At 41.6% G+C, this 23,414-nt stretch overlaps 1 protein-coding gene across 2 annotated transcripts in view; it reads left to right on the top strand.

Moving 5' to 3' along the window:
- Positions 1 to 23,414, top strand: part of SRPK3 (SRSF protein kinase 3) — a 46,190-nt gene that overhangs the window by 5,426 nt on the left and 17,350 nt on the right. For both annotated transcript variants that reach the window (XM_070741348.1, XM_070741347.1), the window contains 5 exons: positions 2,156 to 2,243; positions 4,950 to 5,037; positions 7,543 to 7,649; positions 10,227 to 10,392; positions 13,844 to 13,869. In XM_070741348.1, coding sequence (XP_070597449.1) covers positions 2,156 to 2,243; positions 4,950 to 5,037; positions 7,543 to 7,649; positions 10,227 to 10,392; positions 13,844 to 13,869 — 475 coding nt within the window. The remainder of the gene's footprint in view (positions 1 to 2,155; positions 2,244 to 4,949; positions 5,038 to 7,542; positions 7,650 to 10,226; positions 10,393 to 13,843; positions 13,870 to 23,414) is intronic.

The following is a 23,414-nucleotide window of genomic DNA, read 5'->3' as shown; positions in this document are numbered from 1 at the left end:
AAAAAGAATAATATATATTCACTTTAAAAGTGATCAGGTTGCCACATATTGCCAAGCTAGATGGTAATGTCTGGTGGGCTTGGTTAATACAAAAATGAGATTGGACCTTGGTTGGACTTAGAGGGGAAACTGCTAAAACTTATCAGAGTTATAAACTAGACTGAACAGTAGAAAAAAACATTCCAGAAGAAAGGAATGGTTAAACCATATATTCACAGATGTGTCCATGAAGTCTTTAGGAGTTCAGTTCAGGGAAACAAATTTATTAGAAGAATTAAAAAGGAAGAGAACTAGAAGTATATAAAAGTTCAACCCTTATGACCATTGGCCCATTTGTATTCTTAGCCTACTGTATCATACATTTTTAACTTGTTCTTCTGGTTTCAAATTTCAACAAAAGTTTGTACATTTTAGCAATTACATGTTCGCCATCAGTGCACATTTGTACTTCAAATTCTTACATGCTTTGTTCCATACTATAAATATTTTCCTCCATTGTGAATTTTTCTGGTAACTGTAAATAGGAAAACCACTGTCAACTATATCCTTCCGCTACATATTAATTTCTCACTTGACTTAATGTTAAATTCCCACTGTTGGTTTTCCAATAATCCCCAATATAGCAACCATTTGTTCTTTTCTGTTTTTTCTATGATAAGAGTGAGTTGGGAGCTGTAGGAGTGTTTGTGGCCACAGTCATACATGGTATTTAATTCCAATTCTCAATGTGGCATGTCTAATAAAATGAGTTTTAAATCCACATTAATTTTTTTATGCCATATATATCCATGCCGTTCAAAGTTCAGGTTGTGACGTTCTGACTCTAAAAGTTTCATATTTCTCAGTGACATCCATTCTTTCATCAAACAAGAAGCAGCAAAATGCAATTTCAAATCCGGTAAATGCAGTCCTTCTCTTCCCTTTGCATTTTATAGCACTTTATATTTAACTTGCTTTCCCCCATGACCATGTACATTTAGATATATTGTTTTGTCATTGTATAAATGCATCATCGGTTGCAAAATAGGTATTATCTAAAATAAAAACAATATTATTGACAAAACATTGTTATGAGAGATTCTCCTTAACTCTGACAATTCTAATTTCTCCCATCTTAAAATGACCTTAATTTCATTCTATGTGTTAATATAATTATTTTGAAATAACATTATTTTGAAAAATTGTCATGGTAATTCTGAAATATTTTACTTTTTTCTCAGTTGTAAAACCAATTTTTCCATCACTTTAGTTTGATCTAATTTCAGAATTCTATTAACATCTTTGTCTTTATTAATCTTAAAACTGGATTTATTCATTTTAAAGCTGGCTAATAAACCAAAGTCCTTTAATTTTCCAATTAATGTTTCTATTCCTTCAAGAGGATTATCTAAAATTAAATAGAACTAAAATGGAAAAAAAAAGTGAAGACAGAGGACATCCTTGAGGGATAGATATAATTGGGAAGCGGACATCAGGGTATAATTACAGAATTGCTATCCTTGATTACTCGCCTAAAAGCTAATGCCTCCTGGTCTGAAGCAAAATTTTAAGAATATCAAATATGGGGAAATGAATCATTTTCTGATCACTTTCTGATTGAAATGCAAAAGGCTAGCTAAGTTCTGTCCTGCAAGGTGGGGACAAAGGTAGTCCCAAGGGCATTTAGTCAAAGAACCACTCTATATTTTTGCCTAATTAAATTTGTTGCTGTGGTTTTAACCCTTGTACACTGCCTGGGATCAATTTGGCGATAGGGCAACCTTATAATTGTTGACTGAATGAATCCCTAAGGTTTTGTCTGCTGAGATTCTCAGTCGTGCAGGTCATAGTTGTCTCTTTTTTTCTTCAAAAGTCAGTTTTCTTTCCTTGAAAAAGAAGAAAACAAAATTGATGAGAAGCAAAATGTTTTCTTCCGCTTCCTTGTGAAGGAAAAAACAATCCAGTTGTCTTTTGAAGGGGGGGGGGAAGCATCTTTGAGATTCCTAAAGCTTTGTTTAGCTTCCTGTGAGCTCCATTCTTTTAAAATGTATAACCCTAGCTTTGTTTTCTTACAGCAGTTTTGAAGGTAATACTGAGACTTTCAAGTGGGAGATAATTTCTTGAAATGAAGGAAGCTAAGTCTAACTAAACCTGTCCTTCTCTCCCATCACTCCAGGCGGAAGCGCTTTGTGGCCCTCAAAGTGGTGAAAAGTGCTGTGCATTATACAGAAACGGCTGTGGATGAAATCAAGCTACTGAAATGTGTAAGTTTAAAGCTTCTCAGACCACTCCAATTCTGAGTAAACTATTCCTCATGAAGGAATAGCTAACATGCTTAAGTCTGAAAACTTGAAGTAGTGAAATCCAGGAATTGTTGGAAAACACGTTATTTTTCTATTCTGACCTTCCACAATGGTACATTTGGAAAGGAAAACATTTATTATTTTACACGTTGAAGAAATGAGTTGTACCAATGAACATTATTTTCTGGGCCTATAATTAGGATAATGCTTCTTTAAAACATTTTTTTTACAATATCCTATATCTACTAAATTTTTGTGGATTATATAAACATGTCTGCAGCAAAAGCTCAAAATAATTAAAGGATATTATTCTCTTGAATTACATAATTATTACATGGAATTTGTCCACTGGAAAATGCAATTCTCTGCCCTTACTGTGGCCAAAAGACCAATATTGCAGCATTGGGAATACAATGGCCACCTCTGAGCAGATTGTCTGTGAACATAGACTTTGTAAGGACAAGTATATTGAGATATGGAACTCACTTATACAAAATACAGTAGATGAAAAATAATGATAGTTATATAAGTGTATCCAAAATAAATATATACACACTTGAATAATATTTACAAAGATAACTATGGTATATGTAGAATTGTACAGGGGGTGGACAAAAAACCCGAAACATCTTGAAAAATCATCAAAATATCTTTTAATATGGTGTTGGTCCACCTTTTGCAGCAAATACAGCCTCAATTCTCCAAGGTATTGATTCATACAAATTGTGAATTGTTTCCAAAGGAATTTTAGCCCATTCTTCAGTTAAAGCACCCTCCAGTTCTTTTAGAGACGATGGTGGTGGAAATCGACTTCTTACTTGAATCTCTAAAATCGACCATAAATGCTCAATAATGTTGAGGTCTTGTGATTGTGGTGGCCAGATGAGATGCTGAACTTCATTAGAATGTTCCTCGTGCCATTCTTTAACACTTCTTGCTCTATGGATTGGTGCATTATCATCTTGAAAGATGGCATCCCCCTCTGAAAACAGTTCTTGAACCATAGGATTAATTTGGTCAGCCAGAATTCCTAAATAGTGATGGCTGTTAATTCTTCCATGAAGGGAAATCATTGGCCCAGCAGATTTCCAAGAAATAGCATCCCAGATCATCACTTGATGGTTGGGAGAAGGCACTCTTGATGAAATGATTCTTTTGGCTGTCTCCAAATGTAAACACGGCTGGAGGTCAGAAAAAGGGTAAACAATGATTCGTCAGAGAAAATCACATTTTGCCACTGCTTGAGGGACCATTTCTGGTGGTTTCTACACCACTCTAAACGCTTTGAAACATTTGTCTTTGAGAGCAGAGGTTTTTTAATTGCAGGTCTTCCGTGGAATCCAGATTTGTGAAGCTCCCTTCGAAAGTTTTTGTGGAAACTGGGTTCTGTACGTGTCTATTGAGCTCTGCAGTGATTTTAGAAGTTGCGGTCTTGCAATATGCTCTGACAATTCGCTTTAGAGTCTGACGGTCTCTCTCAGACAACTTCGACTTTCAATCAGACCTGTGCTTGGCTGAGGACGTTTTCCCTTCTCTTTCAAAAGCAGTCATTACTTTTGAGACATTATCTCTTGAAACGCCAAACATTTGGGCACTTTCTGTTACACTAGCACTTGCCATTCGAGCACCAACAATTTGGCCTCTGAAAGTCTGAGAGGTCTGCCATTTCTAGAAGGTTATAATCAATTTCCTTAAATTTCTGTTTTAAAAAAAAGATAGTCTAAAAAATATCAGATAACAGAATGAAAACAAAAAACAAAAAAACCACCATTAAAATATGTCAAGTTTTGATTGATTTGAACATGTTCAAACATGATGCCAAAAAGTCAAGTGTTTCCATTTCTTTGTCCACCCCCTGTAACTGCTAACTTGTAATGATATTATAATACAGAAAGCAATACAGAGCGTTCCCAGAGATAGACCCAGCTATATTACGGTTGGGAGGGGGGGGAGATTTAGGGTAGCCACGCTGTAGAATCTCTCAGGATATAGCTAGTGGTTAGCGCGTTATAGCTTTAGTTTGGCAAGATTCTGGCCATTAGATATAAGTAAAATAAAGGATCAGATCGGATCTCACTGTATTCCACTTGGCTTGGGCCTGATTGGACCAGTTGTAAGTCACTTTTCTCAGTGCCTTTATAACTCTGAACAAGTGATAAACAAATAGTTGTGAATTGAAGACTACCTGTACTACGACCCAAATGTATTTTTGTCCCACGGGTATATTTTAGGGCCAGTCTACAAAGTAGATTTTAAAAAAGCAAAGCAGCATTGAAATGGATTAATACCAGATGAGAGGCCATCATGTAACTGAAAGGTTAAAAAGCAAATCTCCAATGTTTCCAAGAAACATTTTTTGAACATTTTTTTGGAAGTATCAAGAGTCACCTTTAAGGATATTTTAGCCATTACTATAAATTCAGGCAGAGGCATCTAGGTTTGTTAGATGTGCCCAGTGGCAAGGGAAACCATAGGAATACTTGGATCTAGAAAAAAAATCTGATTTACCTTTCTGTGTCAATATAGCCACTTGGCCTTTGTTTCCCCGGAATTATGATATTTTAGCTGTCCTTATGGCGAGGGTTGTTTGGGCATAGAGGTTTCTAGTTCCTGATCCATATCTAGAATGCTTAACCATTTTTACATGGTACTTCTCCCTTCTTCCAGGTGCGAGATTCTGATCCTAATGATCTAAAACGAGAGAATATTGTCCATCTGATTGATGATTTCAAGATCTCAGGGATCAACGGTGTCCGTATCCTTCCTTAAAAGATCCACAAACTCTTTCTGTTCAAATAATTGATTCTGCTTTTTTCCTCCAAAGTGCCTGAGCTTTGCCTTGTAAAACCAGTTTCTTTTACATTTTTTGATGAAAATGTCTGCAGGAAAAACAGAAATTGTTCCAAACTTGTTTTGTACATTAAAAATTGGTATGCTGAGTGACGGCTAACCTTAGGCAGTTTCTCACGAACATCCAAGATGGTGTACTGTTCAAAAAAATAAAAGGAACACTCAAATAAATATCATAGATCTGAATGAATGAAATATTCTCATTGAATAGTTCTCTACAAAGGTGAATGTGAAATTGATTGTCAATCAGTGTTGCTTCCTAAGTGGACAGTTTTATTTCACAGAAGTTTGATTTACTTAGAGTTATATTGTGTTGTTTAAGTGTTCCCTTTATTTTTTTGAGCAGTGTATATGTATGTATATATGTGTGTGTGTGTGTGTGTGTGTGTGTGTGTGTGTGTGTGTGTGTACGGTGGTACCTCTACTTACAAACTTAATTCATTCCATGACCAGATTCTTAAGTAGAAAAGTTTGTAAGAAGAAGTAATTTTTCCCATAGGAATGTAAAAGTGTGCAACTGGGGAAACCACAGGGAGGGTTGAGGCCCTGTTTCCTCCCAGGAGATTCCTAAAGAGGCCCCATGGAGGCTTCTCCTCACTTTTTCCAGCCCTGTTTCCTCCCAGGAGATTCCTAAGAGGCCTCACAGAGGCTTCTCCCCACCTTTTTCGGCCCTGTTTCCTCCCAGGAAATTCCTAGAGAGGCCCCACAGAGGCTTCTCCCCACCTTTTTCGGCCCTGTTTCCTCTCAGGAGATTTCTAAGAGGCCCCACAGAGGCTTCTCGCCTTTTCCGGCCCTGTTTCATCCTAGGAGATTCCTAGAGAGGCCCCATGGAGGCTTCTCACCACCTTTTCTGGCCATTTCCTCCCAGGAGATTCCTAGAGAGGCCCCATGGAGGCTTCTCACCACCTTTTCTGGCCATTTCCTCCCAGGAGATTCCTAGAGAGGCCCCACGGTGGCTTCTCCCTGCCTTTTCCGGTTACAGTTTCGTAGGCTTGGGTTTGTAAGTGGAAAATGGTTCTTGAGAAGAGGCAAAAAAATCTTGAACACCCGGTTCTTATCTAGAAAAGTTTGTAAGTAGAGGCGTTCTTAGGTAGAGGTACCACTGTATATATGTGTGTGTGTGTATGTGTTGGTGTGTGTGTGTGTTCATTCTGAGAGAGCAATCAATCTTTTTGTCTATCTCCCATTCCCTAGAGTGAAATAACAAAGGGCTGAGCCTTTTAGCTACATCAGGTCTTTGTGGTAAGCATAAATGGCTGCAGCCCCTTTTAAACGGTAGGTGAATACAAGAAATGTTGCTGGGCTGTAGGGAATTTTAGGTCCCTCTAGTAGAGCAGTTGTACTTTTGTTTAGTTAGCACACATCCACGTTTTATTTATTGGGGCAATGCAGTTTCAAAGAAGTCTGCTAATCCGAGGGCTTGGGGATGTATTTCTGGGCTGCTGTGCTTTGTGATTTTTCCATTCTATCACCAGCTTCCTGCTTGGCCTCATAATAAACAAACGCACACCCACATATGTTTTCTTTATCTAATAATGACCAAGAAGACTCCCAATTGTCTGCCACAATTATTTGCTATGTAGATAAAAATAACTTTCCACTGATCTTGGGATTCATCCTCTCCTTATAATAAAATCAAAGCTAAAAAGGAACAAATGGCCAATACGTTTTCCCCAAAAAGTCTGTTCTGCCAAATGTTACTGTTGAAAGAAGATTCCAGGAGAGTTTAAGTTGTCTCAAAAGTTGCTTGGTTTTTATGTTATTTGGGGAGATCACAGCCGGATGTTTCCAGATTCTGTTGTACACTAGTTTTCTTTCTATCTTTGCTCTATATCTGAATTAAATTATTTTATAACTTCTTTGTATGTACCAATGCCCTACATGGCATTGGACCAGATTACCTCTGGAATCCCAGCGACCGATAAGGTCCCACAGAGTTGGCCTTCTCTGGGTCCCGTCGACTAAACAATGTCGTTTGGCGGGCCCCAGGGGAAGAGCCTTCTCTGTGGTGGCCCCGGCCCTCTGGAACCAACTCCCCCCCAGAGATTAGAACTGCCCCCACCCTCCCTGTCTTTCGTAAACTACTCAAGACTCACTTATACCGCCAGGCATGGGGGAGTTGAGATATTCCTTCCCCCAGGCCATTACAAGTTATGCATGGTATGTTTGTGTGAATGTTTGGTTTTATAATAAGGGTTTTTAGTTGTTTTATTATTGGATTGTTACATGCTGTTTTTTATCATTGTTGTTAGCCGCCCTGAGTCTTCGGAGAGGGGCGGCATACAAATCCAATAAATAAATAAATAAATAAAATAAGGAAAGGAGGGATTTATTTACTGGTACTTTTTTTTAACAACCAGTTTCCACATTCTGGTGCCTGTTTTATCTCCTTGACTTGGTTTTCGCCCAGATGTTTGTATGGTACTTGAGGTTTTAGGGCACCAGCTGTTGAAGTGGATTATCAAATCCAACTACCAAGGGCTTCCCATACCTTGTGTCAAGAGCATCTTATGTCAGGTAAAGATGGATTTTTTTACAAACAATTTTTTTTGGGGGGGGGGCAGAGGGTTTATTAATTTTTATAGTCAGGGTCATTCCTGACCATTTTATTATGCCAAGCAGATGGGCTTAATCTGAATACTGTACCTCTTTTTCTGGAACTTGAGTACAGGTAGTTCTCAATTTTGCAATAGTTCACTTTGTGACCATTCAAAATTACAATGGCACTGAAAAAAAATGCACGTTACATTCTTGTTGAGTTTAACTCTATATTCTTTATGTTAATTAAATTTCTTTATCTATAAAATATCATATACTTATTCAAAAAATAAAATATAAGAATTATAAAAAATAGCACTTCTAACTTTATCATACTCTAGGGAAAAAGAAGAAAAAAAGAACAAAAATTCTACATTTATATTTTTTTAAACTTTTTCACTCTATCTTATAAATCTTCAAATAGTTATAAATTCTTACTTATTTAATTTTTAATACTATTTTTAAAATTCCACCATAGATATACTTTATCCCATATTTTATAAAATTCTGTTTCAGCTTGATTGTTCAAACATTTTGTCATCATGTCTAGTTCTGCACATTCTATAATTTTTTTAAATACCTCTACATCTTTTGGTATTTCCTTTTCTTTCCATTTCTGCGCAAATGTAATTCGTGCCGCAACCAATATATGTATTATTAAATAATAAATTTCTTTTTTATACTTTATATTTGAAATGCCCAATAGGAAGAATTCAGGAGATTTTTTAATCTTCTCCTTTGTTATTTCATTTATTCATTTCTCTACTTTGTTCCAGAACTGTTTTATACAGTATTTACTATAGGACCGTTTCAGTGTTCCAGGGCATGCAATAAGCTTTTGCAACCGTCTGACCAGCAAAATCAGTAGAGAAGCCAGATTCATTTTAACAACTGCATTACCAAACTTAATTGCAATGATTCACTTAAGAATTGTGGCATGAAGGTCATAAAATGGGGCAAAACTCACTTAACAAATATCTCACTTAGCAACATAAATTTGGGGCTAAATTGCAAGAACTACCTCCACTGCTATAGTTGTTAATAAGATCAAGACTCCAGGGCCTTGTAGCCCTGAATCACAAAGAGGTTCTTGATTGTAAGTTTTTATTTTTTCACCAAGTTATACAAACATCCATACATGTTATCATTATGAAAACATCCATAATGATATATTTCTGTCCAGTCAACGAAGCAGTGGAAGTGATGTGCCGGCTGTTGGGGCTTGGATGGGTGTCAACAGACTCAAACTCAACCCTGATAAGATGGAGTGGCTGTGGGTTTTGCCTCCCAAGGACAATTCCATCCGTCCGTCCATCACCCTGGGGGTGGAATTACTGACCCCCTCAGAGAGGGTTCGCAACTTGGGCGTCCTCCTCGATCCACAGCTCACATTAAAGAAACATCTTTCGGCTGTGGCGAGGGGGGTGTTTGCCCAGGTTCGCCTGGTGCACCTATCTGGACCGGGCGTCACTGCTCACAGTCACTCATGCCCTCATCACCTCGAGGTTCGACTACTGTAATGCTCTCTACATGGGGCTACCTTTGAAAAGTGTTCGGAAACTTCAGGTCGTGCAGAATGCAGCTGCGAGAGCAATCATGGGCTTCCCTAAATATGCCCATGTTACACCAACACTCTGCAGTCTGCATTGGTTGCCGATCAGTTTCCGGTCACAATTCAAAGTGTTGGTTATGACCTATAAAGCCCTTCATGGCACCGGACCAGACTATCTCAGGGACCGCCTTCTGCTGCACGAATCCCAGCGACCAGTTAGGTCTCACAGAGTGAGTCTTCTCCGGGTCCCATCAACTAAACAATGTCGCTTGGCGGGACCCAGGGGAAGAGCCTTCTCTGTGGCGGCCCCGGCCCTCTGTAACCAACTCCCCCCAGAGATTAGAATTGCTCCCACCCTCCTTGCCTTTCGTACGTTTCTTAAAACCCACCCCTGCCACCAGGCATGGGGGAATTGAGATATTCTTTCCCCCTAGGCCTTTACAATTTTATGCATGGTATGTCTGTATGTATGTTTGGTTTTACAATAAGGGTTTTTAACTGTTTTAATATTGGATTGTCATATGCTGTTTTACTACTGTTGTTAGCCGCCCCGAGTCTACGGAGAGGGGCGGCATACAAATCCAATCAAATCAAATCAAAGTACCATAAACATATATCCTCAGTTTGCTCCTTTTAACTCCAATCTGCTTTCCCTCTGTATTTCATACTATTCCCCTCCCTCTATCGCTCTCTCCCCTCTACCTTCTTTCTCCCTCTCTTCCTCTTTCCTACTTCCTTCCTCTCTTTCAACCCTTTCTTTCTGCTCCCTCTTATCCTTCCCCGAGTACCTCTCATCACAATCCATTTCATGGTTAGCAGACTAAGAATTCAAAGACTCTAACTCCATTCCAACATCGGAACTACTTCTTAAACTTATATCTTTTCCTTTATCTTTATATATTTAATATATTCTACCAGCTATAACTACCATTGTTCTAATGCTAATGCGTCCTTCCTTCTAAAAATAGGTTCTTATCCTTGGCACAATTGCTTCTTTTTTTCAGGTGCTGCAGGGCCTTGATTACCTCCACACAAAGTGCAAAATAATCCATACAGACATCAAGCCGGAGAACATCCTACTGTGTGTAGACGAAAGTTACATACGACGGCTGGCGGCTGAAGCCACTCTCTGGCAGCAGACTGGGGGCCCTCCTCCCTCTGGTTCTGCAGGTAAGTCGTCCCATCCTGTTTGTAAACAAGAGGGTTGATGGTTGTCTCCCTCCTCCTAAGAATGCTTAAGGGGCACGATAGAAGAGAGTGTGGTGGGGGAAGAAAACAGAATTTGCCCTCTAGCAAACAAAGACTTTCATTAGATGATGCAAATGTTATTAAGGGAGCAACAGTAAATGCCAAAGTGTTCGCCATTCATTGGATTAAAAAATACTAAGCAGTGGCAATGAAAGGCACAAGCTCTGTTGGTTTGTGACAGTAATAAAAATTGATTGGTTGATTGATTGATTTAAAAAATCCAGAAAGTCATAAGCCATAGGGACCATATTCATGTTCTAATCAATGGAATAGAAAAGTTTTGAAAAGGGCAGGAACAGAAACCAAGGGCTATGGTAGTGCAGTGGTTAGAGTGCAGTACTGCAGGCTACTTCTGCTGACTGCCGGCTGACTGCAATTTGGCAGTTCGAATCTCACCAGGCTCAAGGTTGACTCAGCCTTCCATCCTTCCAAGGTGGGTAAAATGAGGACCCAGATTGTTGGGGGAAATATGCTGACTTTGTAAACTGCTTAGAAAGGGCTGTAAAAGCACTATGAAGTGGTATAGAAGTCTAAATGCTAATGTTAACACAGTGATAACTAGAAAATTACAACTTCATCCCAAAGAATCCATGACACAGTGCACAGAGTAAAACAAAAAAGAATAACAAAGTAAGATTGGTAATGAAAGTGAGCAGGTTGAACAATTTAAAGTGAATCCCCTAGATCGGCATTGTTTTTTCACATGCTTGGTCATTTCCTTGGCAAAACCAAAGCCCATTTGGCACCTGTCGAAAGAGAGTGCTTTGGCCCTGGGGATTCAGAAGGCTTCATTAGGAGAAGGGGCTTCCCCACTAGCAAGTGATAGACTGGTTTAATCAACTTGGAGGAAGACAATAAAATAGAGGAGGAAGAAGAAAAGTTTAGGTTCTCTGTCTTTCCTCCATTTGCGGATACAGCAAAGTAGTTTTCCCTGCCACTGTCAGAATTCAAGGATACTTGCGTCCCCAACCATTGCGAACAGGGTACTTCGCTATTTTTCAACCCGGAAGTCAAAATACCATCTACGCATGCGTGTATGGGCACGCATGCGTAGATGGCAACCGGGAGATCAGCTGCTGGGCGGCTTCCCTGAGTCTTCCCCCTCTTGCTGGCGTCAGCGAGGAGTTTCCCCACCGCCCACGCAAACTCCTCGCTGCCGCCCGCCCTTCGCCCGCCCACGCCGTTCATTCTCGCCGCTTTTGAGCTGAGTCCGGGAGCGAATTCGCTCCCGGACTCAGCTCAAAAGCGCCGATAGCAAGCGGCAAGGAACGGCTTGTCTCGGCGCTTTCGAGCTGAGTCCGGTCAGCTCGAAAGCGCCAAGACAAGCCGTTCCTTGCCGCTTGCTATCGGCGGTTTTGAGCTGAGTCCGGAAGCGAATTCGCTTCCGGACTCAGCTCGAAACCGCCGATAGCAAGCGGCAAGGAACGGCTTGTCTCGGCGCTTTCGAGCTGAGTCCGGTCAGCTCGAAAGCGCCGAGACAAGCCGTTCCTTGCCGCTTGCTATCGGCGGTTTTGAGCTGAGCCCGGAAGCGAATTCGCTCCCGGACTCAGCTCGAAAGCGCCGAGAGCCAGCGCCCCCCGGACCCCCAACCCGGGTTTGGGGGGCTGCTAGGAAGCCCTCCATGCCGGCGGCAAACAGCCGCCCCGCCCCCAATCTTCGGCTCCTCGCTAGCGCTGTGGGAGTAAAAACACCATCTGCACATGCGCAGATGGTGTTTTTACTTCCGCAGCGCTACTTCGCGAAAACCCGCTCGTTGCGGGGGGTCCTGGAACGGAACCCTCGCAACGAGCGGGGGTCTACTGTACTTCTCATTCTAATCTGGTTTGTGTATATGTGTAGTATATGTACGAACTGTATAAGAGTGCCTTTCCCAACTGGATGCCTTCCAGGGGACTTATTACTATTATTTATGGTTTTGTTTTCCACCATCTCTCTGGGAACTCCAGGCAGCCTACAAGAGAGCCTCCTCTCGTTTTATCCCCTCTGCCACAAATGGGCAACGTAGGATGGGTAGAAAGGTAGTGAGAGACTGGCTTCTAGTTACCAGCCAACCAAATGGTTGAATGGTTGAATTAGAACTGAACTCTTGAATTAGAATTGTAATCTGACCCTTCCCCGAGCCAAACTGGCTGTATACAGATTAAAGGTTTTGGTCCCAACACTTCTGGAAAATATCAGGTTACAGATATTGTCCAGAAGTATCTGGAAAATAGCCAGTATGAGTATAAGGCCTTAACAACTAGGACAAGAGAGGCTGCTCCATTTTGCCTCCTCCCTGCTGAGCCTCCATAACCACGTTCCCAAAATTCAGCCATATGAGTGTCAGGGTCAAAACAATATCTTCGGCCTGACAATGATCATCAAATAATCTGAAAAATGGGAATGCTTGGTTTTCTTTTTAAATGAAGTGCACAAATTCTTTGCAGACTTCATTCCTGCCCCTTTCAGTGGTGTTCTATGTCACTGCCATATTCCAGCAACACTTTTTAAATTCCTTCCTACTCACAGAGCAATTGTTTGCCTTTAGAAGTGGAGAAATTCTATTGGAGGGCTGTGATTCCAAACTAAAGCAAAAGCTGTGAAAGTCCAATACCCAAACAAACACAGGCTTCCTTTTACCAAATGCCACTTCAACAAAATAATTGCTCTGCACCTTATGCCGCCAATTGAAATAGATTTCCATTTTTCTATTTTTTTTTTGTATCTGGTTCTCTTTCAAGTTCATCCATTTGGGAGTGATAAAACACTAGGTATGAGTCATGAAGTCCTTTTCTAACAATCGCTGGTGTTCTTATTACCTCCCTCCCTCTCCAGCTCTGGCTTCAGAAATCGCGACATAAGCAGCCCCTAAGCCTAAGGGCTAGGAACCTGGCCTATTTTTAGATTAAAAGCTAAGAACCTATTAAGAAAGCCCAGCAGGGAGGAAAAAACTCGACACTGAATATGGCTTCTGTTATTGGACACATGTACAATTGAGATCTGGTAGCAAATCCAGGATTCTGCCATTGACCAGGTGCAGATTCCATTTAGAACTTTCAAAGGTTCTGCATTCGTTCTACATTCAGAATGGCCATAAGAATAGAACTGAGGGCTAAAGCATAAGGCCTTCACAACTAGGACAAGAGAGGGAATCAGATTCTGCCTCTCCCTGGTTTTATAACATTAATCCTAACTCTAGGGCAGAATGATGCTAATGGTGTGGGAGTCTCTGGCCTTCCACATGCTCATCCTCCTCATCCTCCTTTACAGCATTACTGTACTGATTGATGTTTGTTTGCTTTGGATTTCGTGGCTGATTCTGGGAATCATTTCTGTCTCTTTCTCTCTCTCCCCCTTTCCTCGCCTCACTCCACCTGTGCACCTCTTTCCTCAGTCAGCTCTGCACCCCAGGAAAGCCTGGTAAGTCCCCCACCCCGCCCAGGGCTGTGATGGGGGGAAGGAATGAAGTTTCAGAGGGCCTGCTTTGGGTCTCACTTGCTCTGTGAAACTCGTGTGGACTGTGGGTGCCCACCATCTCCATTGCCCTTGTGTGGATGGCTCCTCCGTGTTTGGCAAGTTGCATCTAAGGCTCATGTTGCGTCTGTGATTTGTCTGTCAGTGTTACCATGGACACATTTTGCAAATAGTGAATATGATGTTTGCAGTCTTTGTTAGCTCCAGGAGAGATTGCATGCTTCAGCCCTTTTGGCAGTCGAAGAAAAGAAAGGGAAAAAAATATACTAGGTTGGACCGTTGCCATCTAGGCTAGTTTATGTCTTCTCTGGTTTGTGGCACAGAGATCCCTTCTTATCACCCATGTAACAGGAGACACTTGAAGTTATTTCTCCCTGTGCTCAAAGAGGGCTAAGAGCTCATTTCATTAGGCCAGGGATATCCCAAGAAACGTGAGAGCGCCTTCTCGTGACTCAGCAACCTTGTGCCGTCGTTCCCATTCAGTAAGGCTGTCTCTTGCTGGAGAGCTTACTGGTTGATTTCCCCCCACGGGTCAAATTCCATATTTGGTCTGCATCTGGCAACTAAACTTAAAATCCACGGCTCAGTTGGGCCTTTTCCTGTTGTGTGGCTGGTCTCTTGAATCAGGAGGCAGAGAAAGAAGAGAATGGCTGTCTTGAGATTAGAATCCTCAGTTTGTGCCTCTGGATGTATTTTTAAAATTATTGCATATGTGTCGTTTAACTGACTCGTAAGTTTTGTTGTGATTATAAAGTAGAGATGATTTTGATGGTGGAATGTTCCGTTCAGGATCAGAAATCAGGAAGGGGAAGTGTTTTCAATGGGAAGAGAGTTATTGTCACTTTGTGAAGCATCCAAGGCTTTCTCAATGAATGCTTTCCCTCACTTTGGGCAACTTGTGAACCTCATCAATATCTGGTAGGCTGTAGAGTGCTGACCCGGAGTTCGGTGTTTCTGGATTGGACAAGCAGCAAGGATGCTACAGCTCATGATGCATTGTTTGTTTCTTCCAGTTTAAATCTGGCTCTTAGTTTGTTTACCAGGTCATTGTGTGCACGGATTGGTTTTGCTTCTTAAGGTTGTGTGTAAAAAGGCTTCCTTAGATGGAGTGATAGATGGTCCAACCTAGTGGACACCATTACACCATCTGCAAGTTTATGGGCATTGCCTCATCCTTCTCTGTGATAAATTATTGCATTGGTTCAAATGCATGAATTATCATTGTAGATATTAAAGTTTTCTTTATTAGAACAAGAAGATGGTTCACACATCCTGCCTAAGAACTGGTTGGTTAGTACAGTGTTTTTCAACCAGTGTGCCGCGAGACATGGTCAGGTGTGCCGCGAAGCTCAGCTTCCAAGACCGGAAGCTGAGCTTCCTTCTTCGCGCCTTCCTTCTTTGCAGCAGATGAGCTTTGGGACCCACCAGGAGAGCGCCGGCAGCAGCGGCATTGGACAGTAGCTGGCGGCGGCTGCGAGCGGGAGCTCCAGGTCAGAGGCACCGGCAGCGCCCCACCCACCTGGAGCTTCCCTGGCGGGGGCAGCAATAAGTCTCCTTAGAAAGAGAGATATAGCAAGAGAGACAGAGAGAAAGAAAGAGAGAGATAAAGAAAGAGAGAGAGAAAGAGAGAGAGACAGAAAGAGAGAGAAAGAAAGAAAGAAAGACAGCAAGAGAGGGGGGAAGGAGGGAGAGAGAAAGAGCAAAACAGGAAGGAAGGAAGAGAGAAAGAAAGGGATGGAGAGAGAGAGAGAAAGAGGAAGGAAGAGAGAGAAAGAGGGAGGGACAGAGAAATAGAGTGAAAGAGAAGAAGAGAGAGATTTTTTTTTTGTCCAAACTTTTTTTTAGCCCCCTCCCCCCGCTCAATGTTCCCCAGGATTTTGAAAATGTGAATAATGTGCCGCGGCTCAAAAAAGGTTGGGAAACACTGGGTTAGTAAACCATTACAGTATTTATAAATCTACGTTAAATATATCTACGTTAAAACATAAAGAAATGCTTCTTGGGTATTCTGCAGGCAAAGGAAAGGTTTTACAGCAGACTTCACACAGACATAATCAACACATGCCAGATCAGATATTGGTTTCTGGGGCTGAGGTAATTCAAATTGTGCATAATAGGAGGAACTTTAACAGTTTTGTTCCTGCTCCCAGTTTAAAATTATGGTAAAGAAACTAATATCTTTATATCTAAAACAGTCCAAGGTGCTGGATTCTGTAACATGTGCATGGCCCTTGTGTTCTTTACTGAGATGCCAATAATAAAACCAGGTGTATTACGTTTTGGTAAATTTCCATTTATCTTTCCCCATATTTTTCTCCGTATGCCTGTTTCTTTACAAGTTTCTCAAGCAGAATAGCTGATTTTTTGCAACTTGTGACCTGAAAACACTGGTGCCGGCCTCAGAGGGAAAGGGAGCGTCACTTGGTACTGCTTTACATTCAAGAGAGGCACAGTTTCTGCCTCTATCATCTCTGGTCGAAGAGGATCAGTTGGCAAGCTTGCATAAAGAAAACAAAGGCCTCCTCACCTCTTCCTGACTGGGCCCTGTGGATAAAAAGCCTAAGATGATGGATTCCTGGATTTAATAGCAGTGTTTGTGTGGCTTAAATTGCATCACTTGAAAGGAGATGGGGGAAAGCCCCTTTTTGAACCTAACCACATTTGATGTGGATAAGGATGGATGCAGGGGTCCCCAAACTTGGCAATTTTAAGACTTGTGGACTTCAACTCCCAGAATTCTCCAGCCAGCTAGGCCAATCTCCTCCCCCCCCCCCCATTTTTACAAAAAACCTGACACACACAGAGGGTCTGGGAACTCTTCAGAATGGTCCTGGGGGCTGGGGAAACAAAAACTCCCCCGTTTTTGTGAAAAACAACCCGTTTTCCGCAAAATTGGGATGCAGGGGCGGGGCTTCGGAAGGCCCCAAATAGTTGTATTTAGTATATAAGATGCACCAACATTACCACCCTCTTTTTTGGGGGGGGAGGGAGGGGGGGAGGGAGGGAAAGGTGAATCTTATATTCTGAAAAATACGGTAAATTCCAGTTTCAGAAAAGACATTAACTACTCATAGGAAACAGGGGTATCAGGAAAAGGCTGTGGTCTTACTTTCTCCTTTGCATGTTAGTTCTTTTGACTCTTTAGAGAGAGGGGTTTTGGGTATGGAATAGGATTTGGTCATATGAACTGGCCCTTCTGCTTTAAGTGGAACTGCAGAAAATCAATATCTGATCTGGCATGTATTGATTATGTCTTTATCAAGTCTGGTATAAAACCTTCCCTTTGCCTGCAGAATACCCAAGAAGCATTTCTTTATGTTTTAACGTAGATATATTTTTTATGATTGTTAGCCACTCAGAGTTATCTTATAGTGAGACAGGCAGCCAATAAAATTTATAAATAAATAAAGCCACCCACAGTGTCTTTTGTCTGAAACTTTGGAGACCAGACCCTGTAACCTTTCAAATGTTTTTGGCTGAAGACTCCATAATTCCTCGAGCCTGCATATGCTGGCTAGGGAAGCGATTGGTCCCATCTGGCCTTGCTTTTTCCGTCAAATCCTAGCAGACCAAAGGAAACATCATTAAGACCAAGTTTTCTACTTGTTTTGCTCTAGACTGGAGATCAACTACTAGCTAACCTCAGCAGTTCTGGAACAGCATTGCACCTGATGAGTATTTGGAGGGAGGGAGCTACTAATGGAAATACTAATGATGTACTGTACTCTGTTTTCCCCAAAATAAAACATCCCCTGATAATAAGCCAATTGGGGTTTTAATCACATGGCGATAAGGCCAAGTGCTTATTGCAGGGTTCAAAAAAAATATAAGACAGGGTCTTATTTTGGGGAAAACACGGTAGATATGAGGGGAACAGTTCTAGAAAGCAGCTCTAGTAAACTTTGTACTACTCCCAAGAAAAAACTACATAGATGTTTCTATAAAGTCACCAGGATTGGCTTTGCTTTTTGTTGTAGGGGTAGTTTTTTATGTACGTCTCTACTACCCCCATGTAACAAAGTCATGCTAGTGAGTAGTGCTTCATCTTACTCTTCCTCCTCCCTTGCTTTTGTTAGACCCACCTGTTTGTCTGATCTTTTTATGCTTGACTTGTTCATCAGTTTCCATTCAGACAAATAAACTTGATTCAGCTGAAATATTCTGAGCTCAATAAAGACTACATTAGTTACATGTGGGCATTTTGAAACTAAAGAGACAGGTTTATAATTGTTTGCTCCCCCCCCCCCAAGTAATCAGCAAAGCTTAATTTCCACAGCCAAAAAGTCTAGCTACAACCCACTAGATTTGGCAATATCAGAGAATATATGACTTATTCAGACCTGAATGAAATTGTATCACCAGGTGTGTGAATTAGCTGGAAAAATTCTCGTTTTGGAAGTTGCTTTTTCGGGTATTGGTGTCAGTCAGTGTAACTCAGTGTTTTCCAACCAGTGTGCCGTGGCACACTAGTGTGCCGCGAGACATGGTCAGGTGTGCCGCGAAGCTCAGAGAGAGAGAAAGAAAGCAAGAGAGAGAGAAAAAAAGAGAAAGAAAGAAAGCAAGAGAGAGAAAGAAAGCAAGAGAGAAAGAGAACAAGAGAGAGAGAAAGAAAGCAAGAGAGAGAAAGAAAGAGAGGGAGGGAAGGAGAGAGAGAGAAAGACAGAGGGAGGTAAGGAGGGAGAGAAAGAGAGCAAAAAATAGAGGAAGGAAGGAAGAGAAAGAGAGAGGAATGGAGAGAGAGAGAGAAAGAGGGAGGACGGGAGAGAGAGAGAGAATTTTTTTGTCCAAATCTTTTTTGCCCCCTCCCCCGCCCTGCTCAATGTGCCCCAGGGTTTCCTAAATGTAAAAAATGTGCCGCGGCTCAAAAAAGGTTGAAAATCACTGGTGTAATTAATCCAAGCCTTCTTTTGTACTAAGCTAGGGCTATATCACAAGGACCAGCTGCTTGTTTTAGTATGGAAAACTTTTTTGCCTGTTTATGTATGTTTATGTTGGATGGCTTAGCACAGAGGTCTTCAAACTTGGCGATTTTAAGACTTGCTGGCTGGAGAATTCTGGGAGTTGGAAGTCCACAAGTCTTAAAGTTGCCAAGTTTGGGGACCCCTGGCTTAGCACGTGCCAGGAAGAGACAGTTTTCTCTTGAAAAAGAGAAGTGTAAATACAGCCAGTCATCAGAGATACGGTACTGCATATAATTTCACTTTCCCCGGGAGCTTTTTTTTTTACTTCTGGATTCAAACTAGGCCAGCCAACCACATTTTAGCTTAGCATATCATACAGAGCCTAAAAATAGGGTAATGAAGTAAACCGCAGTCCAGTTAATCACATATTATGTGAGGGAGTGATAAAAAAATGAAGAAAGGCCAAAATGAGCAATGGGAACAGTATTGAAGAAACCTGATCTAACCATCTTTACTGCAGCGTGGCCAATTTATGGGCTACATGTAACCCTAACCCACCCACCCTTTTTTTTTTGCATCAATAGCCCTAAGATTTTAACCACGTGGCTAAAATATGCAGTCACCAACTTTGTACAGTGAGTATGAGACCATGTCTGGCCAACTAAAGTCTTGTCAAGCTAAACTCCATGATTATGAGGTCAGGAACTCTGTAATTTCTTGCAAGGGAGATCTATAGTTGAAAATTCCATGGTGGAATTCTCATCCTTCTGAAACCATCTTACGGAGGTCTCCTGCAATTTGTCCTTTCTAGTTGCAGCAACATTTCCGGTACAATGTACAACCTTGGAACATATGTTAAATTTATGTTTCACCGGCAAAGCAATAAAGGGAGACTAGTATAGACTAGTATATTTCAAGCTATTTAGCTCTCATCAGTTAGCCATAACCTCCATCCCATAATTGGAAAGACCAAGTTGCCCTGATAGATGATAGAAAATAACCTTGGAACATGTTTTGGTGAACTTAGAAAAATGAAACGCTTCCTTTTACGCTTCTCTTTAACCACATCTCTTCTATAAAGCCAAAGGTGGGTAGAGTTGCAAGAGCTTTTTTTTTTAATTAGAAACCCAAATCAAATCCTCTAACCAATTCAGAACTAAGCCTGAAATTGTGGCTCAAGACCAGGAGTTAGTATATTTTTAGAATTGAGGAGCATGATTAGTTAGCCAAGGAATTTGTTTTCAATAGCAGAGTTGAGTTCACATTCCTGTGACCCAGATATATATATATATATATATCTGAGTAATCCCAAGGGTCTTTTCACTTATAAAGGCTGTGCCAATCGGAAGTCTGCAGTGCCCTCCATAGTCTCACACATCTGGGGCTGTCTTAGATGTTAATCAGCTCAGCATCTGCTCCAAAGGAAACAACAAAGATAAATGTTTTGCTTTGCATCTATAGCTGGGGAACAGGTGATTCCCATTGTCAGGAACATCCTTCTTATCTAGGCTCCTGGGATTTTCCTTCCTTTTCTGAACTGAAGGTGTATCGCCATTATCTGTTGCTTTCAAGTGGAAAGTGCTTTCCTCTTGGAAATAGCTTGGGTATGTTGTTGTTTCATTGGTTTACTTTTTTCCTTACTCTAAAAAGCAGACATGGGGAGTGCAGATCCAATGGCTGTAAGGACAGGCACTAAACTAGAAAGGAGAAAGCTTTTGGTTCTATGTATTGAAAATGAAGGAGATTGTGGTGAATTCTCTCTTTGCGTGGTGGTACTACAACTGGGAGAAAAAAGGCTTCCGTGCAAAAGGGAAGGTTGTGAAGAAAAATTACAAAATAAAGATTTCTTTGCAAAAATAACTATTTTATCTCTGTATTTGTTTGCTTTCCATTTCCTATTTCCTGTCCTGCCATAAACTTTATTGGTTTCTTTTATTTAGTGGGGCTCTATAATTGATGATCTTGTATCTTAACAGTTTTCAATTCGGGATCATAAAGGTTTTTATTCTGTAGTCTTTCCTGCTCTGGTTTTTCTTCCTTATATAAAGCCGATGCTATATTGTATTTTATTTTTACTTTTCCGTGGCCCTCATATACTTGGACCTTTAAGATAACAGTGCCTGACCTTTCATAGACCATGCAACCCTCACAGTCATCTATGTGCCCATCTGAAGATAAGTAGATACCTGCTTGTGGAAGGTTGAACCTGGCTGATCTAGGCTAGTCCTTGAAGGCTACAACTACCGTTCAAGGGCTTCAAACAACGGCAGGCACCTTGGTGCCAGGGCCACTCAGGGTACCTCCAAGGCCAAAGCAAGACTGATCTAAAAGAATTCATGAGTTATTTGTTGATTTTGCACTTTTCTGATTCAGAAATTAGCATTCCTTGAAACAAAATTGGCTGGTGTTTCTTAGACGTTAAACCAGCTTGTTTAGCTCGTTCCTGCCAAATTGAAAATTGGGCCAGAATCTGATAAAAATCCACTCCAGCAAGTTCTATTATTGCACGTTCTGCTACATTTATGGCAAGGGAAGTGCAGGTATGTCTCACCTGGATGCCTTTTTGCTTGCCAATAATTGTGCTTGCTTTCACGTGCACAGTTTAGAGTGAAACAATGCACCGGTTCTGCCCAGATTATTTTGACTTGGGCGTAGATCAAATGACACACATCTTCATTTGCACCTAGCCAAAGTGGGTGTTGGGGAGGGCACACTAAATATATGGGGCCAGGACAGAAAGTGAATTTCAATTGAAGCATTTTTCCTTACATTTCCTCTTTCTATCCTATTAAAAGTTGTATGGATTTGATGGGCTCGGGTTATACAGTGATAACTCGTCTTACAAACCCCTCTTCATACGAACGTTTCGTGATACAAACCCAGTGCTTAAGATTTTTTTGCCTCTTCTTCCAAACGATTTTCATCTTACGAACCGGAGCCGCCGCCGCTGGGATGCCCTGCTTCCGGACTTCCGTTGTCAGCCGAAGCGTGGGAATTCCCCTGAGGCTCCCCTCGCTGGGATTCAAAGCAGCGCTGGCAAAAATGAAGGGATTCGGCTGACAACGGAAGTCCGGAGGTGGGGTTTCCCAGTGAGGGGAGCCTCAGGGGAATCCCCGCGCTTCGGCTGACAACAGAAGTCCGGAGGCGGGGCATCCCAGCGGCGCAAGGCAAAAGGGGGTGACTTTTGCGATGGGGTTGCACGCATTATTTAGTTTTACATTGATTCCTATGGGGGAAATTGCTTCGTCTTACGAACTTTTCATCTTATGAACCTGGTCACGGAATGAATTAAGTTCGTAAGACAAGGTATCACTGTATATGATCCTGGAGTGACACAGCTTTTCTTTTAGAGACCCAGATATACATTTCTGCTATGAATGCTCCCCCTACACACACACACACACCATTGCTGTCTCTGTTCTTCTTTTGTATGAGGGGTGGGCAGTGAAGTCTTCTCTTGCACTTTGCCAGGGCCTGCCTTTGTTTCTTACTTTCCACCTTCATCAACTGCCTGTGTAATGCCAGCATTCCCTCCATGCCCATGTAAATAAATGCGAGATTGCCCTCTTTGTCACCTCTTCTGTTTTGTTTGGTATTTTTCCCCCATTCCCATTTGTGCACTCTTCCTGCCTTGTGCTCCCCAGAGTTCACACCTCTGTGCCAAGTATATCCTTGCTTCTGTCTGCCAGGTTTTAGACTGTTGCTATGACTCACTTTTTTTCTGTGGCCTGGCAAGGAAAATAGCCCATTTGACATCATGGAACGTTGACATTATGGAATGGCAGCTTTTTTTTTGCTTTTTATAGTTGCCCCAGACCCTTGTGGAATTAGAAAGGGCAGTAGAGCTCATTGTTGGAATATACACCGCTTTGTTGCCGTTGGTGGTGGTGCAGTGGTTAGAGTGCAGTACAGCAAGCTACTTCTGCTGATCACCCTTTGCCAGCAGTTTGGCATATCGAATCTCAGTAGGCTCAAGGTTGACTCAGCCTTCCATCTTTCCGAGGTGGGTAAAATGAAGACCCAGATTGTTGGGGGGCAATAGATGCTGACTCTCTGTAAACTGCTTAGAGAGGGCTGTAAAGCACTATGAAACGGTATACAGTATAAGTTTAAAATGTTATTGCTATTGTTAAATAAATAACAAAACAAATAAAGGGAAACATTTCTTCACTGGTTTATGGAATTCACTTCCAGAAGAGGTCATGACAGCTGTCAGCCTTGATAGCTTCAAGGCAGGATTAGACAGATTCATGGATGTATCGGTAGTTATTGAAATGGATGTCCATGTGCCGTCTCTTTGTTGGTTGAGGCAGGCAGGATTCCCTTGAGTATCATTTGTTGGGGGTCAGGGGAAAAGGAGGGTTTTGCCTTTTCTTTCTGCTCAAGATCCCCATGGACAATTGGTGGGCCACTGTGTGACACAGAATGCTTGGGTGGATGGACTTTGGCCCGATTCAGCATGGCTCTTCTTACGTTCTTATATATTGTTGGTGGTTCCTGCAGTTGAGCCACCCTTAGACTCGGCTAGTTTCAATTGGTCCGACACCTGCATGGCTCCCTTCTTCTCACTCTGAACTCTCTTTGCTTTGT

Source organism: Erythrolamprus reginae, chromosome 2, assembly GCF_031021105.1.
Source record: "Erythrolamprus reginae isolate rEryReg1 chromosome 2, rEryReg1.hap1, whole genome shotgun sequence".
Lineage (NCBI taxonomy): Eukaryota > Metazoa > Chordata > Lepidosauria > Squamata > Dipsadidae > Erythrolamprus > Erythrolamprus reginae.
The sequence above is the reverse complement of the archived record's forward strand: the minus strand, read 5'-3'. Positions and strand labels throughout refer to the sequence as shown.